Here is a 13224-nt window from a genome sequence, read left to right as displayed (position 1 = left end):
CATGAGGCACACAGGCCCAAGTTGGCACAGGGCATTGATACCTGGGTGCCTCCGTGCCCTGCTTTGTCCCTGTTCCCTGTGCCTCTGTGCCACCTCATCTGTCCATCCCTGGTCCCCAGTGCCATCCCAAACACTGGCACATCCTGAACTGCTCCCGAGCCCAGGGGATGCAGATGGAGACAGACTGGTGAAGAGGGGCAGGGTGTTGGGGGACTCTCAGTAGGGTCTGAGACAGCCAGGACCCCCAGGAAGCCCCCATCTACCTCCCAGGAGATGCTGTGCAGCTGTGGCCACAGCCCGACCTTCCCCAGCAGTGGTTACCCACCATCCCCACAGCAAATTGCTCCCAGCTTTGTGCTGGCAGCGGGCGAGGTTTGCCCAGGGTCTGGCGAGCGCCACGGCGGCTGCTAAACGGGTTTTATGGTGGGATTTAGGGACTTTTCTGCTGGGTAATTGATTTGCCCAGGCAGTAAAAGATCAAGGCAGGGGCTCAGATGGTGGCTCCCAGCATCTGCCCACTGAGCAGGCCGGGACACGGGTGGCGGCCGGGACACGGGTGGCGTTCGGGGCACAGCCAGGACCAGTGGACCCTGATGCCACGACGTGGGGACCATGGCCCCACAGCAATGGGGCGAGTGCTGAGGCTTCATCCAGGAGCCTCCTTGCAGTCCCCCCCCTTTCCCTGCATCCTCGCATCCCCCTCCCCAACCCCACCACAAAACAGCCCCCAAAGGAGACAAAAGGGGCTGTTTGGGGACCTGCCACCTGCTAGTCCCCATCCTACAATACCGCAGTAAAGAGGCACCAAACAAAGGCCTTAAAATCCTAAAGGGGCCCATTCATTAGGGTGACAAAGGGGGAAAGAACTACATTATCATAATTAATCCCGGTGCTGGCGGTGGGTGGCAGGGCCCTCTGTCTTCCAAGGTGGTGTGGGGACGGCCGGTGTCACCACGTCCACACGCTATTGTGCACCGTGGCCTTGTGGGGCTTAGGCAGTTTTTAAGCTCTGTAAACACCACGGGACCCCCCCACGGCTGCCGGGGATGCCGGCCCCTCCCCCCCACGGCCCCTCCCCGACTCTATCTTTTTGTCCACTTGCTGCAGCACACCCAAAATCCCAGGGTGGTGATGGGTCCGTCCATGCCCCCTTGATGCATGTGCCCCCAGGACCGCTGGGGACTGCGGAAGAGGCTGGACCCCTGAGTCCTGCTGGTGATGCTGGGCTGAGGGCTCACTGGCCGCGTCCCATGGAAAATTATCCCAGGTGGGATGTGGCAGGGACCCCTCTGCTTCCTCCTTAGGGCTTTCCCTGACCTCGGAGATGGGACTTAATCCTTTCCCCACTATCTCAGCCCTATCTGGGGAGACCAGGTAGACTCTGACTTGAGGACCAGCCCATCTCCCCCACCCTCTGCTGTTGGGTAGGTGCAGGGAAACTGAGGCACAGTGCTACACACAGAGATGCACAGAGGTTTTAAGGGATGTTAGTGCAGATTCCCCGTGGTGGATACTGTCTCTCTTCTGCATCCCCTTGGGATACAGCATCCCCTTGGGACATGGCATCTCTTGGGACACAGTTGGTGACGGCTGGAGCAGGGCCACGCCACCACTGCCCATCCATCCAAGGGGCTCTCCCTGCACCTCCCATCTCCAGCCACCCTGATGGGGTCCCAGTGCTGGGCACTCTGCAGCCCTGGGGTCCCTGGGAGACGAGGCCTGGCTCGGGGCTGCGGCTGGGCAGGCTGTGCCGGCGCTTGGGAGAGAACCATCTGTTTTCCAACTAACAAACGCCCGGCGCTGGCTCCCGGCAGAGGAGTTGCTGCTGCGGCGGCGGCTGTTTACAGCGTGCTGAGGTTCTGGCACGTCCCTGCCAAGTCCCCTCTGCTTTCCCCCTTGGCCTCAGGGCTCCGGGGCTGCAGCGTGGCCATCCAAAGCCCAGCTCGACACCCCAGCCCCTTGCCTGGAGGTTGCTGCTACTCGCAGAAGCCCTTGTCCTGGGCTGCCCTGTCCCTAAGGAGTGCCCACTGCGGTGTGGCTCCTGCCTGAAGGGATTTTCCCATCCCCTTTGCTTGATGGGGTGGGACGTGCAGTATGGAGACAGGACACAGGGTGGGCTCCCTGGCCAGGCCACCCCCTCTCACGGATGCTCAGCGGGCGTGATGCCCCGGGTTGGCTCCCTCCACAGTTCCTGCCACATCCTGCTGGCTCACCCTGTGGCAGGGGTGAGGGGCAAGGGTGGGCCAGGCCCCCAGGTGGCCCTGGTGTGGGGGCAAAGCCCTGGGCCCCCACCTCACACTCATGGCTTTCGCAGCCACCGGTGCTGCAGAGACACTGCACAGGGTGGGGGCTGCACGGAGCCATTTGACTTTAATTGAATTTATTTGTTACAACCCCAAACAATGTAAAGCAGGCTTCTCCCAGGCTCCAGCTGCCTGCCTGCCCATTAAAATACCATCTAGAACAGCAAATCCCCCCTCCTGCCTTGATATAAAACAGCCGGTCAGCAAGAAGCAGCAAGCGAAGTCTCCCTGCACGCAGGCCAATCCCCATCCTGCTCCCACGAGGCTGGTGGCCCGCAGGGCTCCAAGTCCCCTCCTGGGTGACTCTGGGGGAATAAAGGTCCTGCAGGGAGACCCAAAGCCCCCGTCTCAGAGCAGACCCACTGTCTGTGAGCCCATCGCTCTGGCATCAGGGCGAGGCAGGCTGGGCCCTCTCCTGCCCACAGGCGTTTTCCAGTTGGGTTTTCAATCCCTGTTGGAGTGGCAGGATCTGGCTCTGTCACTGGGGTTGTCACCTGCCCTGCAAATCTTGGGGTCCCCAAACAGGCAGCCCTCCTGCCAGGCCCTACACCCTCTCGCTCGGGATGACAGTCACACTGCTGTGATGGTGCCACACAGGTCCTGGGGGGCAGCTGGTCCTTGGGGACCGTGGAGGCAGCAAGTGGGCAGTGGAACAGGGGTGCGTGGTGCACGGCAGACAGGGCTACCAGGGATCGTCCTACCACAGCCCATCCTGCATGGCCCTCCTGTGGCACAGGAGCCCTGTGCTAGCGTAGGTGAGCCAGGATGGAGTCAGGGGAGCTGGTCCTGCAGCACTGGGAGCCCAGGTCTTGGGGAAACCCTTGGTGCCCCAGGATGGGGCAAATCCCAGGCTCTGGGAAACACCAAGCAGGTCTCCATTGACCATCCCATGGCTTTTCCAAGGACATTGGTGCCGTTTCCCTGTTGGCAATGGGAGAGCTCCAGGTGGAAACCAACAGGAACAGATAGGAAGTGGATGGAGAATATGGGTTGGGAGAACTAACGACGCTGGAGAGGAGGACAACAACTTACTTTTTAAAATTTAAGTTAATAAAAAGCAGCAGCTGCCTAGCAGTAGTGCGGGTCCACCGAGGAAGGGGAATGGTGGAGCTGTTAATAGCAATCAAGCAGCAGAAGTGCTGAATAGCTGTTTCCCTTCTGTATTTGGGGACATGCCAGATGTTACAGGCCTATCACCGGACAAGGGAGAAACCCTTTACGTGCTGCAAAGGCCCAGGAGAGCTCGGCAGCAGTGGGTCAGGCTGGCAGGGTGTATGGCTGGGGAGCATGAAGGAGCCACCTCAGAAACTCAATTGATTGGAGTTTCCCCGATGTTTGGCCAGCAGGGAGACGACAGGATGAGCATCACCATCATTGCTCCAGGGGACCAAGGTGGGTGGTTGGGATGGAGATGCAGGTGGAGTGGGTGTAGCTCCATGTGGGTTTACTGACCCCCTCCTTGGGTGCCCCCAGCAGCTTCTCGGGGTGCTGGTCCTGGAGGCATCAGCAACAGGTCTGACCAGTGACTACCTGAGAAGAGTGTAAAACAAGCAGAGTAATAATCCTAATTGCCCCAAAATTATTGGTGGCATTTGCCCAACAGGCAGGGGATGGGGCAGCAGTTGTGGGCATACCCAAAGAGTGGGGTGGTCCTGCCTCCCACCATGGCCTTGGGGGAATATCTGGCCCTTGCGATGGGGACACATCCTGCTTTTAGGGGGGGGGTTGTTATTGGGAAAAGGCATTGGGGGATACCTGGTCCTTTGTGGGAGGACACCTGGCCCCTGAAGAGGAGATGCCCATGCCATGGGGTGGCTATAGGGGGGAGAACCTCTGGGAGGGGGTGGCCAATCCCTTGGCATGGAGATGGGGGCACTACCCATCCCTTGGGGGTGGACATAGGGGAATATCCAGCCTTTAAGAGGGCTGCCTATCTCTTGGGAAATGGTTGTGGAGAGATGCCTGGCCCTAGAGGGGATGCCTGGCCCTTGGGGTGGCTATGGGGGATCATCTCTCCAGCACTAAGGGGGGGCTATGGGGGAAATGCCTGGATCAAGGAGGGTAGCTATGGGGGGATACCCATCCTCGGGGAGAGGCTACAGGGCACACCTTGCTCTTGGGGGGCTTGTCCATCCCTTCGGGGCAGCTCCCACGGGCCTGCAGGGTAGCTGTGGGAGAAAGATGTTAATTCCTGGGGGTGGCTGTGGGGGCGGGTGCCCTGCTTGTGGGGTGCCCTTCTTGATGGGGAGGGGGAGCTGCTGCTTCCTTTTGGGGGGGGGGCGTTTACAGGGGATTGCCCATCCTCGGGGGTAGCTATGGGGGGGCTACCTTGTAGGAGGTGGTTACAGGAGGTGCTCATCCTTGGAGATGGCTGGGGGGAGGCTACCTGCCCTGTGCGGGGGTGTTTACGGGGGGATGCTCATTCTTGGGGGTGGCCGTGGGGGAATGCCCTGTTTGGGGAGTGTTCATCCTAGAGGGAACAGCTATGGGGGGGGGCCGCCTACCCTCGGCTGCGTGGTGGTAACAGGGGGGTGCCCATCCCTCGGGGTTTGCCGTGGGAAATGCTCCCCCGCGGGGGTGGCCGTGGGGGTGCCAACCCCAGCAGTGAGGCTGGGGAGGGGGGGGCTGCCTGTGGGGGAGCTGCCGGTCCCGGGGCGGGAGGGGGGCGTCGTGGGTCCGTTGCCCGCGGGCGGGGCGGGCCGGACCGGGCCGCCCCCGGTGCCGCCGCCGCGCTCCCCCCCGCGGCGGGGCGGGGCGGGGGCGGGGGGGGCGGGAGGGGGGGGTGCCGCCGTGTGTGGCCGCCGGCGGCGGGCGCGCCGTTGCCTGGCAGCGGCGGTGGGCGCTGCCGCGGCGGCGGCGGCCAATGGGAGCGGCGGCGGCGGCGCGGCCCCGGCGCCCCCCGCCCCCGCCTCCCCTTTAGAGGCGCGGCGGGCGGCCGGCGGCACAGAGCTCTCCGCACCGGCACCGCGCCGACACCGGCAGCACCGGCCCCGCCGCGCGCATGGGGGCCGCCGCGCTCGGCCCCACATAACGGGGGGTGCCCAGCCCCGCCAGTGGCTCCGCCATGCCGGCCGAGCCCCCCCGCTCTCCGCCGCCGCTCCGCGCCGCCCGCCGCAAGCCGCTGCCCGAGGTAAGGGGCGAGCATCGCCCGCTCCCGCGGGGACCTGCGGGTCGGGAGTGGGGGGCTCGGGGCTGCTTGGAAAAGCCTAGGGGTGGATCTCCCCGTGTCCCCCGCTCTCTCTCCGACTGGGGACCCCCAGCATCGCGGCTGCCGGCGGGGTCTAGCTCCCGCTCCGCGGCCCACGGGTCCTCCCCGCTGGGGGATCCCCCCGTCCTGGGCAGGGGCTCCCTTGACTCTCAGCCTAATCCTCGCCCTCTTCCCCCAGGGCAGGGCCGTGGGCCAAAGGGCCCCGCTGTGGCTGCGGGCCCGCTTTCAGGCGCTGCTCTTCGCCCTGGGCTGCCGGATCCAGCGGCACTGTGGGAAGGTGCTCTTCGTGGGGCTGCTGGTGTTCGGGGCGCTGGCCGTGGGACTGCGAGTGGCCTCCATCGAGACCGACATCGAGCACCTCTGGGTGGAAGGTAAGCGCGGCCCCAAGGGCCACAGCCGCCCGTGGGAACGGTCCCGCTGCCGGCCGCGGCTTTGTGCCCCCGCGGGGGGGGCGCGGAGGTGCGGGGCTGGCCCGGAGGCAGGTGACAGCGCGGGAGCGGAGCGGGAGGAGGAGGATGATGCCGCCGGGGTTCCTGCGTGTGGGGCCGCGGATGCCCGCGGGCAGAAGTCCTGTCTGTTCGGGCTGCGTCTTGCCGGGGGTGCGCAGTGCCGAGTGGCAGAGGGACCCCTACGTCTGTCCCCGCGGGGTCCCCGCGCCGAGGTGCGGACACGTGCGGCGGGGCGGGTGTTTGGCGCCGTGTTCCCACGCGTGGGCCCGTCCCTTCGTCAGGCCCCTTCCCCGCGGGAAGAGCCCTGGGGGCGGTCGCAGCCCTGTACCGGAGCAGAGCCCGTGCTGCGGGGCTGCCAGTCCCGGGTCGGGGCCCCTGCCCGGCGGGGACGGAGCAGCGGGCAGGGTCAGGCAGGAGCAAATTCCCGTTTCCGCGTGGAAGCGGGCGATCCCCCCTCCTTTGTTATTAAGAATTCTAGCGTGGATTTTTCTCTCCCCTCTTCCTGCAACTCTGCTCCCCAGCGCTGGGACTTGCTTTTCCTGCGCTTCCCTCCTGCTTTCGGTGTCCCGGGGAGGAAGCACCCCACATCGTACCCCCCCTCCCTGCCAGACCCTGGCCGGAGGGGGGGGATCTCCCAGCCTGGGGTCCCCGGCAGGGTGCTGTGCAGGGGCAGATGTTGCTCAGCGGAGGGGTGTCAGCCATCTTTGTGCGGGAGCGCTGCCTCCTCCCCCACGCCCCGCTCCCTGTGTGGTCCTCAGCTACTCTTGGATTTGGTTCAACAATAGAAGCAACTTTGCTCTCCCACCCCCTTTTTTTTTTTTTTTTTTAATTTAAAAAAAAAAAAAGGGCCCTGCACTCTCTCGCTGCTTGCACACAGATGCACGCACCCCTGCCCAGGAATGCCCAGTTCTCCCACCTGCTCCCAACTCCCGAGGGGCGTTTGTCCCCCCCAGATCTCATCTCCATCACCCCTTTCCTCTGCAACACGTAGCAGAGAAATCCAGTGATACCTCCCGGTCCAGCCAGTGCCTGAGTGGTGGCTGCTGGAGGAGGGATGTGCACCCTCTGTGATTCCCTTACTCCCGGTCGTGGCTCTGGCTCCCTCGGATTTTTATTGTGCTTTTGGGGTTGCAAAGAGTTGGCATTTTGTGCAACTGCGGTCGGAGCCAGGGAAGTGGCTGTGGTTGTTCGTGTTGGGGGAGAGCAGGACTTGCAGTGCATTGTGGTGGAGAGCAGGATGGGGAAGGGGCCGAGCCTGGGGATGGCTGGAAGTGCCCAGAAGCCCAGCTTTCCTTGCACACAGTCTCTGTGAACCACCGTGCTTCCCTGCTCGAGTGAGTACAGCCAGGAGGCACTGTGGCTGCTGATGGGGGATGTTTCACTAACACTGCAGTGTGGCTGTAATGTGGGTGCTGGGGGCCTCTTTGAGGAACTGGCTCTTTTTCATGGCTGAGGCATCTGCTTTGGTGTCAGGAGCTGGATTTTTAGTGTGTTGGGGTTTTTTTTCTCCCCATGATGAAATGCTGCTGACCTGGGGTGGGTGTCTTGCCCCATCCCAGGAGATGGGTGTGCTGGGGTCTGCACACAGCTTCTGCTCTGGATCTGTAGTGCCTGGAGTGGGGATGGTGTGTGATGTGGGGTTGCTGCTTGGAGCCTTCCTGGGAGAGAGCTCTCCCCTGAGAGTGTGCACTTGGGACAGACCCCTCCATGTGTTGCTCTTGGGTGGCACAGCCCCAGTGTGCTCAAGGAAGCTGTCCTTGGATGTTGGTGCTACCTGTGACCACCAAGGGCAATGTGGCTAGGGTGGCTTTAGTCCTGTGGGTCCTGGGTGGGTACACATGCAAGGTTTGCAGGGGCTCTTTCAGTCTTTTGTATCAGCTGTGGGGTTGCCTCCCTTCCCCATAACCAACTGTGGGTCCTTGCTTTTCCACTGGCCTCTGCTTTTGTGTTTTCTGGTGAGATCAAAGCATCACCTGGCGTCCTTGGGTGTACCCAGCCTTCCCTAATCTCTGGACCTCATCCTGGTAAGGGGATGTGTGTTGCTGCAGGGCAGGAGGGCCTGGGCTGCCCTTGGAGAGCAGGATGTGGTTTTCCAGACTGTGTGGTTGGAACCTGAGCACTTTAAGCTGCTTCTGGATTCTCTCAGCCACAGCTTTCTCCTGTTCCCGGGTGTGTGGCAGGGTGGCTGGAGTTTGTGTGTGTCCCTGCAACAAGCCTGGTACCCCTATGCCAGGTCGAGGCAGTGCAGCCCTCATCCGTGGGCTGGCAAACCTGGGTGTCCCGTCAGCCTGGCCCCAAAGCCTTGGGATCCCCAGGGTGCTGGGAGGACCCTGGCTCCTGCCCTCCCTGTGTGTGTGTAGGGAGATGTTTGCATCAGCATGGTCCATCCCAGTCCTGAGGCACAACTGTGGGGTGTTTAATAGGCAGGCTATGGGTGTGGGGAGTCCTGACCCCATTGTCCCAGTCTGGTAGCTCCCAGCTCAGAGGCAGGGTGGTTGAGGGATCCCAGGAAGTCTCTGATGGCCCCCTGAAGCTGGTCTATACCTGCCTACCTACTTCTGCCTAGCCAGACTGAGGAATGTGGGTTGGTGATGCTCCAACCCAAGCCACCTCACCCAGGTGAGGTCCCAACCCCGCAAGAGCAGAGTATGACCCCCTTGCCAATCTGTCCCTGCCACAGGCTGAGTTCAGCCCTCCAGGAGCCAGGGTCGTGGTGGGTGCTGGTGGGCAGCAGAGGGAAGGGAACTGCTTTCTATGGGGCCATTGTGCTACTGGGGAATAGGTGTGCAGCCTTCGGACTGTGGTGAGGGCAGGTCCCCCTGAGCCTGGGCTGTGACCCCATGCACTGCGAGGAAGTGCAGGGTCTCATTCTAGGGGGTGTCCCATGGGATGGGATCTGGCTGGGGGATGCTAGTGGTGCCCTGGGGTTATGCCTGACCCGCATCCCTCTTTGGGAGATGGAGGGAGGCCGTGTCACCCCATAAATTGGACTCAACTGTGGAAATGTTCAATTAGGCTCCTCCGAAGCAATTAGCCACTTGGAGGCTTTGAAATCCTGGCTAGCGGCGAGTGTTGAGTTACCTCTAGACACCTGGCAGCTGTTCCCGGCTCTCCCAGGGTGTCTGTAGGGCCAAGGGGCCGGGGGCGGTGAGCTCCGGGCAGGCAGAGCCCTGGGTGGTGAATGGGTCTGCCTGATTTATAGCACCGAGGGCTGGTTCAAAGGAAGGCCAGGTTAATTCCTAACCGGAACAGCCCAGAGCCCTGCACAGCCGTTGTGCTCTCAAAGAGCTGCTGAGTCTCCCTGGAGAAGATCCTGATCCTCTCCTGGAGGGGTCAGGGACATCCCAAATATGCCAGTGGGATGAAATGGGTTCCTTCATATGGGGCCAAGGGGAATTTGCTGCCCTGTTCCTAGCTTGGGGCATGAAGCTGAAACACCCCCCAGTCCCCTTGGCAATAGTTTTTGTCCTTCCTTGACCTCTGCAATAGGACTTGGCACAGGGTGTCCTCTTCCTGGCATTCGGGGCAGGGGTGCAGCTACTGCAGGGGCCAACGGGAGATGAGACCCCAGCTGGCTCCATTTTTGCAGAAAGGAGCATCAAGGATGAGAAAGCCACAACAAAAAGCCAAGGATGGGGGTTGGGTGCCTTTCCCACCCTGCCTCTGCTCTGGGAACACCATCCGTGTGGTCCCTTATCCCAGCCATTGTCCCCACTGTACCTTGTGGGACCCATGGCAGGGTGTGGGGCAGTGGCCCTTGGTGATGGGGGGAAAGCAGGGTGCTGTGGCCATTCCTGGGTGGGCATGTGGAGAGGTGGGTGGTCTTGTTGCTGCCAGCGGGTGGGTTTTGTGGGGTGAGACATCAGCAGGCTGAGAAAGGAGCAGGCAAAGCTGGGGTGTGGGGCTGAGGGGGCTGCATGGGGCTGGTGCCAGCAACACGGGGGGCTCTGCTGGCAGCTCGTCCCTGTGGCAGGGGCAGTGAGATGCCTGCCAGGATCTGGCCTGAGCTGGTCTCGCACCCAAGAGGCAGTTCCCTGGCTGCCACGTCCCCACTCTATCCCCAGACAGGCATCTTGTGGGAATGGTGTCCCCACTCCTCTTGGGGTGCAGTGACACAGGTATCGACACAGGGAGGGAAGGGGCTGCCCTGAGGACCCACTTGCCTGGCCCAAGAGGATTTTTTTCTTTGGGACCTTGCAATCCTCTGTGTTTGCAGGGTTGAGGTGTCCTTGAAGACCCTGTGCATCCACCCTTGGGCCCTTGGAGGCATGAGGGGCAGCTGGGGAATTGGTGCCATGGGGTGCTGAGGACCCTGTTAGCCCAAAAACCCGCCTGCCTGGCTCTGCCTTCTGCTCCAAAGCACCTTCCTCTTCACAGCCTTGGCTGGCTCTGAAGGGACTTCTCTTCGGGGGGGGGGGGTTCACCCAGCAGCCCCCGTCTGCCCGAAGATGGGGCATAGGCAGTTCTTTATTTATTTATCTTAGGGAGGCGAGCATGAAACCTCTTGCTTTTCCTTTTCCCTTCCTTGACAGCTCAGTTGGCTTTTTCGGACTGGAAAATTTTGCTAATTAACCCAAAAAGACTGGGAGACTCTTTACAGATGGCTGTGGCTTATCTGCCACTATCCGTTTTGCTTTGCTTTCCAACTTCATATATATATATTTATATATTTTAATTCCTAGAAAGTTTTTTGTGGGTTTTTTTGGGAGGGTTTTTTGGTTTGTGTTTTGTTTGTTTTTTTTAAACTTACACATATCCATGGACTTAGAGAGGGGGCTTTTTTTTTTTTTTTTTTTTTTTCGTTTTAAATGTTATTTGGTGGCTGGGAGGGGGCAGCGCCAGGGCCCGAGAAGAGGGTTTTATTATCTGCCTCTCCCTCGGGCCTGGAAAAGTGGTCTGAGTTCAAAAAATTCATTTCTTGCCTGAATGAAGCCAGCAATGTGGAAAAATTTCACCATTCAGAGGGGGATGAATGTATGTTTCAACCACACATTAAGTGACATTAGCAAGCAGTGGAGTGCCTAATGTGGCCATTTTTCACAGCAGCCAACAGAGGGGGTGATTAGCATAATTAGTACAGGCAGCCCTATACATATGGAAATGGCAAATGCCTAAATGCCAACACCAGTGGAAATTTATGTCAATGCTGACAGGAGTCTTAGCGGTGAATAGTTCCCAACTGAATCCCCTCTCCCCCTTTTTTTTTTTTTTTCCCCCCCTCTTTTTCGGGGGTCGTGCTGTCCCCTCAGTGCCAGCTGGGGCGGTGCGAGCTCCCGGCTGCCCCCCCCTCCCCGCGCTGGGAACCGCCGCCCCGCGATTTGGGGTAATAAAGACATTAATTTAGCTTTGCTGTTAAACAAAAGGGTTTGGCCGGGGCCGGCGGCTGGGGAGCTGGCCCCAAACGGGCCCTTTCAGCCCCTCCACTGCTGGCTTTTTGAAGGCATCCCCCTCTTCTGCCGCCCCTCTTGATTTAGCCAGACGGTGGGAGCCGCTTTGGTGGGGCTGGGTTTGGTCACGGCCAGCGATGAGCCCCGGTTCGTCCCTCGGCGCCGCCGGGGACACCCATTTGCCACGCACCTACCCCCTCTTTCCCCGGGGCCGGCCCCGCTCCGTGGGGTGAATGGGGCTGAGAGGACGTGTTTTGACAGGACGGGGCCGCGGGGCTTTTGGCGAGGCCGGCGGTAGCGGCCGGGACAGGTAAAAATGGCTCTTTCAGCGTGCCCTGGGCGAGACTTCCTCCGGAGCAGCATGGGTCCTTTCACTGCCTCCCTAATCCAGCTAATCCGCCCCACAACACTTTGAAGGTGGCCTCTGGCTTGCGCGCCGCTCGGCACGGGGAAGAGGACGGGCCGAGGGATGCTCGGGGCGGTGCCTCGGGACCCCCTCCCACCGGGATGCAGGACGGTGCGTGGGCTATGGAATAGGGCCGGCATCTCTCTGGTGCTCCTGGGGGTTTTAAGCACCCGAGCGTGTCTGATGGTGGGGTGCCCTCAGTCTGTGCCGTGGGGATGGCCTGACAGTCTGGTGTTTGTCCTCACAGGTGCCCCTAGTTGCAGAGGAGGGTCCCCATGGAGATGGCTTTTCCCAGGGGATCTCAGTGTGACCTTGCCCCCTCCCAGCTATGGGCTTGAATGGGGATTTCTAGCCCTGGCATTGGGATGTTGTGCTGCAGAAAGGGGACTGCTCCCCAGGGAAGCCTCCCCCTTACTGCACCCAGCTTTTTCCCTTGCTGGGGAGCACAGCTGGAGCTGGGGTCAAGGCTCTCCTGGCTCTGGGGCTTGCTGGCCCTAGGACAGGGCTGCAGTATCCCTTGTGCACCAGCCAAATCTAGGACTTGCCAAGTTTGTCACCATATTCCATAGCACTGTTATCCCAGACAGGAGAACAAGGCCTGGTTTTTGGAAGCCAAGTGAGGACATGTACCCAGGTGTGCTCCCTCCCTGTCCCACCTGGGTCACCCAAGCAGTGGCAGTGGCTGTTGGCAGTGCCTGAGTTCCGCCTGCAGAGTGGTGGCACTGCTCTTGACTACCACCTCCAGTCACCCTGGAGGGTGACTTGCAGCAGTGTGCATTTCAGTAGGAGACATTGTTGCCCCTCCATGGACCCCAGCACCTCCCATGGCCTTTCCACACCTGCAGTCCTTTTGCCCTTGCCAGGCAGGGAGGGCTTGGTGTGGGGCTGGCAGCCTGCCCTGACCCACTGCCCTCCTGGTGCCCCTGGGCATGCTGCCCTGACACAGCCCACTGCCCCCTACCCGTGGGTCGTTGGGGACAGGGCCCTTGTGAGTTTGCACACCTCCTGGCCTGGGCAGGCAGGGCAGGACATCTCCTTGCTTTCATGCCAGGCTGAGGGAGATGAGCCCTGGGCTGTGGGGGAACTTGCAGCTGCACTGGGGGCAGCAGGACCCAATATGGGCTCCTCTGACCCTAAACCCTCTGAGCTGAGTGTGGAGGGTGCTAGCAGCCCTTGTCTCAGACCGTTTCCTGGGCAGAGGGGCAGCAAGGGGGCTGGAGCTCTGTCCTGTCCGGGAGCAGGAGCAACCCCTTTCCCCCTGTGGCTGCAGGGTGGATGGGCTGGCACTGGGCAGGGGGTACCGTGGTCACAGCACCCACCAGGGCAGCTGAGGGCACCAGCTGATCCCACTGGGTGAGGGTGAGTTGATTGCACTGCTGTGGCCATGGGTCCTGTGCCAGGAGAGTTTGAGGAGGGGTGGCCAGGGGGGTGGCTCAGTCAGGGTGGCCAGGAAGGGGGCAGGGAGGCTCCC

The 13224-nt window shown here is 61.3% G+C and overlaps 1 protein-coding gene across 1 annotated transcript in view; it reads left to right on the top strand.

Annotated features, from left to right (window-relative positions):
- The first annotated feature begins 5367 nt into the window (after positions 1-5367).
- PTCH2 (patched 2) overlaps positions 5368-13224 on the top strand; it is a 21774-nt gene continuing 13917 nt past the window's right edge. Inside the window, exons 1-2 of the mRNA XM_051625206.1 lie at positions 5368-5433; positions 5690-5882. Of these exons, the coding sequence (XP_051481166.1) occupies positions 5368-5433; positions 5690-5882 (259 nt within the window). The remainder of the gene's footprint in view (positions 5434-5689; positions 5883-13224) is intronic.

This window comes from Apus apus, chromosome 7 (genome assembly GCF_020740795.1).
Source record: "Apus apus isolate bApuApu2 chromosome 7, bApuApu2.pri.cur, whole genome shotgun sequence".
In the NCBI taxonomy this organism is placed as follows: Eukaryota; Metazoa; Chordata; class Aves; order Apodiformes; family Apodidae; genus Apus; species Apus apus.
This window is presented reverse-complemented; position numbering and strand designations above follow the sequence as displayed.